Consider the following 4,953-nt stretch of genomic DNA (forward strand, 5'->3'; position numbering starts at 1 on the left):
CAAATAGCATTTGAATTTAAAAAAACAATAACGGAAAAAAATGTCCGTCAACGCGAAAAAGAAACCCGGTTACCATACACGGTTTTTTGTTTCGGGATTCATTTTGCTTCCCAGCGGGCAGTTAAAGCTTTGCGAAAATTCACGCATGTTGGACATGGGACCGTTGACGCGCCACTTATTGGGGGCGTGGGTATCGGCTAGCAGATCAAGTCGCTCCTGGTCGGGAGTGGTCTTGGTGCACCACAACTAATGCACAAACATTTACATGCAACGATTAATTAAATGCACTTACACACGCGTCCATCAATGTACCTGCGCTGCGGAAATGAAAAACAACTGAAGAGCAGTGTAGTTCTCCAAACCCGGCGGGACGGGCTCCTTCGTGTCGGGCCGGGCCAAGTAGCGGGTGTATCCCTGTACGGCAAGAACCAACCGGAAAATACGACACATTATTGGAACGTGGCTTCTATATGCTTCCTATAAATGTATATATAAACTAATGGAGTGCGGACATTATTGGGAACTTTCTCTTATCTCTCGAGAGCGTTGTCAACAGTAATCTGTGCCCCCATGACTGACTTACTGGGTAGGCTTACCTTGAGCGCTGCTCGGAGTCCACCATTATCGGCAATATTTTCCCCCAGTGTCAACTGTCCGTTAACCTTTCCCGTGGGCATGCTGTAGTTGTTGTACTGTTGGACGAGGCTCTTGGCGCGGCGTTCGTACTCATTAATCGTCGTATTGGTCCACCACTGACGGTGCACTCCCTCGGGATCGTACTTGGCCCCGATGGTATCGAACCCTGCGTCAGTTCGTGTCCGATAGAAAATCCAATGCCGCCGTAATTAAGGTACTGCGGCGCTTCGGCTTTGAAGAAGGGAATGTCCAGAATGCCCGCCGGAATGACTGCAGAAACCGGCATTTAAATTAAACTGCTTGGTTATTAATTATACTGATAAAATAAACAAAAGGTTTTTCAAATAAAATGAAACAAAAATAGTTCAGTAATTGAAGCTGAAGCCAGAAACCGAAGTACGAGTAAACCGAATTTATAAAACTTAACGTCATCGTTGTTCTTTGCGCCCACGTACTCAGCTGATTTCGCATCGGTGAGCAGTACGCGTTAATGGCAGTGATATCAGCGGTGTTCGCCAGCGCATCACAACGAACCGCGGCCGTGTGATGGACTGCAGCTTGCGGATAGTATTACTTCTTTGCGACTGGAGGATGCTGCGCAAAAAGGTCGGCTGGATTGTTATCTAAAAAGAATTTTCAACAGCTGTTATTTTGGAGGCAATGCCGCGGGCTACGGAACAGCTAGATACCGTGGTGAAGTACGAGTCTATAGCCGACGTATTGGACAGCATGATGTCCGGATAAGCAATGATCTCTTGAATGGCCGCAAGTTTCTTTACGGCTCCATCATACGTTGCTTTATCCATCCAGTTCGCTTCATCAAGAAGCTCTTTGAACCCGGCACGAATATCGTTGACCATCATCGTTGCCTTCAAGTATGAACGTATTTAAATTTCTTCTGCAGTTTTCGGGTGTAAAATTAATGACCTATCAGCACAGGAGTCGAATAGTGCCGATGGAGGGAAGGGCGAACAATAAAGGGCAACTTTAAATTAACTGATCTTTTTCTTCAGATCTTTGGGTACAATATCTCGAACGCACAGCGTGCTCAGCGCCAGCGGCATGTTGATCTTAACTACGTCCATGCATTTATCTTCGATGTTGATGGACCAGTCCTCAACAATATCTCGATAATCCTTGGACAGATACGGCAGCACACTGAAGATAAGTTTGAAGCCGATGTAGTTGGCCATTCGGCGCCGGCCCTCCGCTCCCTGATTCTCCAGTTCGACCAGTTTGTCGTCCAGTTTATTCCAGTAGCGCAATGTCGGCACGATGACAATGGTATCATCGGTTATGGCTGCTGATCGGTTGGCCACAGCGAAGTACGCCCGCAGGTATTTGGTGATGTTGCGCAAGATGGCGGACTTAAATTTATAGTGGTTTTTGAATGCCTTTAGGGTAAATTTATTCAGGTAGATGGTGTCACTACTTTTTTCCACCGCGGTTAACGTTTCCTGTAATCATGCCATTATGAGAACTGTAGTTATTTATAAAAAATGTTTGAAAGCGGTTCAACGCATAAGTGTTTCACCTTCCCCAAAAACAGCTCCATCTCCGCAATGTCCGAGATGTCGGGCCACAGCTTTGTCACGCTTTGCAGCTGTTTGTTGTCGCGCAGTAATAACTTAGTGGCATTGGTAATGCCGTTAAAATAGCTCTGAGCCAAAATCCCTGCAACGTCATCATCCAGCAGTAGTTCAGTGGCGACGAACGGTGTCATGGTATCCAAGATAACCCGGTTTATATTCGGCTGTTCCACATCCCATGCGATTTTTACCGAAAAGAAACAATCGTTGCCGAAGAAGAGGTTTTCAATCAGCACGTCGAACACGTTGAACTTGGATGCATCCCATCCCGGTGTTATCATTGGCCAGCCGCCGTTAAAATCGTTCAGAATTTTGATAATCGGAGTGCCTCGCAGCTTTTCAATCTCAACTGGTAACAAATCGCAGTACCAGTTATTCAGTATGTTTATCAGCTTACACGCCTTATATTTAATACGAGTAATATTCTATGGCAAAAACAAAAAATATTGGGGACTGTTTTCACCTATGTTGATGCACTGCTTGTACAAATCTTTCATCTTTTTCTCTGCTTCGAACACTGGACCCGCGGGCTTAACGTCTCCTTTAAGAAGCTCTATAAAACGAAAATAATGTCTGAACCGATAACATTATGCAGGAAGAATCTAGTTGGCCGCATTTAGCCGCCCACTTGTCAGGATGGCTCGCGTTCTGTTCAATTTTAAGGCATCGCTCGCTTCGTCCTCTTGTGCTTTGATCCATTTCCCGCAGCTGAACTGATAGAAATCGTTGCAAGGATTCACACTGGTATCAATTCGGCTGAGAAACTTTGCGGCTGGAAGCAAATAACGTATTAGGATATAATTATACGGAATAGAAAGTATGCGGACATGCTATACGGAAGTTGCACCACAACTACCGCACTCGATGACCAACCATACACAGTCGGTTCAGTAGGAAGACGCTCTGGACTCTGATGAGTGGTCGTACACAAACTTACTACTTCCGCTAGTACAGATACAAGCGGATGTTGTGCCTTACGAAGGTTACCGAAACCCAACCGCACAGAAACTTCCCAAATGTTCAATCAACAGATTATAACCAATTTCCTCCTAACAACTCTGTAGTAACAGCCCACTTCACAGTCATCCAGTTCAAGAAACTCGAGACTTCAGACTCAGCACACTAAATGTGGATCCAAAATCGCTAATAGAGTTTAGCGATGAAATGTGATACGCAAGAACATATCGCAACAGAACAAACACCACGTACGTCATAGCACGTACTGTACGTATAACGTATGTAATACACGCACTTTCTTTGCGTGCCATAGCTAATGCTAAGACCAACCTATTTCCTTGTAGTCGGGAATCTGACAGGCTGCCGCGTCTTTATCGGGTGACGACGAATGTGATGGATGTGCGTTATTGGCTTGTATATCGACCGAGTAAGAGGCAGTGCGCGAAATGCAGCTCGGCCATTTCATTGCCAGAAGTCCGACAGATACATAAAAACGCACTATAAACTTCAGCATGACACAGCCGGTTTTTTGCTGCCCGAATCTCGAATACGCTGTCGCGGAATAAGTTACAGTAGCGCAAAGCGAATGCTGATGAATATTTGCTTTAGCAAGAAGGAAATAAGTCTAGCGCCGGTTCCTTGGGCAAACACTGTGGTTGCCATCAAGCCAAGTACTTCGAATGACAACATTTTCTTACTTATATGACAACATACATTAAGTGCGTTCAACTTGAAGCAAAATTTTTCACGCTAAGTTAGTTACTCAGCAGCGCACATTGATCATTTTCAGAGAATATTAATCTGAGCTTCGCAACCGGTTATCCAGGACTTGCTCGGTAACTGCTGAAACGGAAGTGGTTGTGTTAATCATGGAAAACAACAGCTGTTAATCGAAGGGAGCAAGGACCAAAAACTTCGCTCATAAAATGAACAAGAAGGGACAAACAGCTTGGTCAAACGAAGAGAAAGAGATGCGAACTGAAATGCCACTCTATTTGACGCTACAAAACACGACGTTTTGTAACTTCTGAAGACTACATAAACCAGCTAATGGCACTACGAAGCAATCATTCGACTCTTTTTGTGACAACATTATACGTAAGTATTGCAGTTATTGTACTGTAGTTCTATAATTTCTTCCGCGCAATTTGCGCGGGATCTACTACGGTAGTTAGTGAATAAGAGTTACTGTAGCCGCGCGATGAGATTGCTGCACAGAGTCCGGTATACGGAGATCATCGCACACGCTGCAGCACGTTATAAGCAGAGCGCAATCCGAGGGAAACCGAGAAACGGCTGAAAATGGCGCCGATGGGGGAATCGAACCCCGGCTACGTCGTTAGATCCGCGTAGGCAGTACCACTGCACCACGGCGCAATACGTTGAAATTCTTTGAAAGATGTTGTCGCTGTACGTGAGCCGCTTCTCACTTCACACCCCCTTTGCAGCTTTCGCTACGTCCTCGTAGCGAGACTAAGCGATCCTTCAAGCGGCGGCTCCGGCTCATCGCATCCTCCATTCGTTTTATTCGTTTTTGCTCTGTTTCTCCCGTTCGAGGTTAGCACACTGGTCTCATAGGCGAAGTGGACGTACCGAACCATGCTCTGCTACCATATAAACAGGGCGCAATCCGAGGGAAACCGAGAAACGGCCGAAAATGGCACCGATGGGGAATTAAACCCCAGCTACGTCGTTAGATCCGCGCAGGCAGTGCCACTGCACCACGGCGCAATACGTGGAAATTCTTTAAAAGATTGTGTCGCTGTGGGTG

The 4,953-nt window shown here is 45.8% G+C and overlaps 2 protein-coding genes across 2 annotated transcripts; both read right to left on the bottom strand.

The window, feature by feature from the left end:
• Positions 1–1,499, bottom strand: LOC129601692 (endothelin-converting enzyme homolog). The gene is made up of 5 exons (XM_055500555.1): positions 1,326–1,499; positions 1,121–1,259; positions 597–802; positions 313–477; positions 1–246 (listed from the first exon to the last, which is right to left on the bottom strand). Exons 1-5 carry the CDS (start codon positions 1,497–1,499, stop codon positions 70–72), a joined length of 861 nt encoding a protein of 286 aa, XP_055356530.1. The 3' UTR covers positions 1–69.
• Positions 689–3,731, bottom strand: LOC129601684 (neprilysin-11-like). The gene is made up of 8 exons (XM_055500545.1): positions 3,513–3,731; positions 2,854–2,997; positions 2,689–2,778; positions 2,171–2,574; positions 1,564–2,093; positions 1,326–1,505; positions 1,092–1,259; positions 689–906 (listed from the first exon to the last, which is right to left on the bottom strand). The coding sequence occupies exons 1-5, from the start codon at positions 3,694–3,696 to the stop codon at positions 1,629–1,631; spliced, it is 1,287 nt and encodes a 428-aa protein (XP_055356520.1). The 5' UTR covers positions 3,697–3,731; the 3' UTR covers positions 689–906; positions 1,092–1,259; positions 1,326–1,505; positions 1,564–1,628.
• Positions 3,732–4,953: the final 1,222 nt, after the last annotated feature.

This window comes from Paramacrobiotus metropolitanus, unplaced genomic scaffold (assembly GCF_019649055.1).
Source record: "Paramacrobiotus metropolitanus isolate TYO unplaced genomic scaffold, Prichtersi_v1.0 Parri_scaffold0000264, whole genome shotgun sequence".
Classification (NCBI taxonomy): domain Eukaryota; kingdom Metazoa; phylum Tardigrada; class Eutardigrada; order Parachela; family Macrobiotidae; genus Paramacrobiotus; species Paramacrobiotus metropolitanus.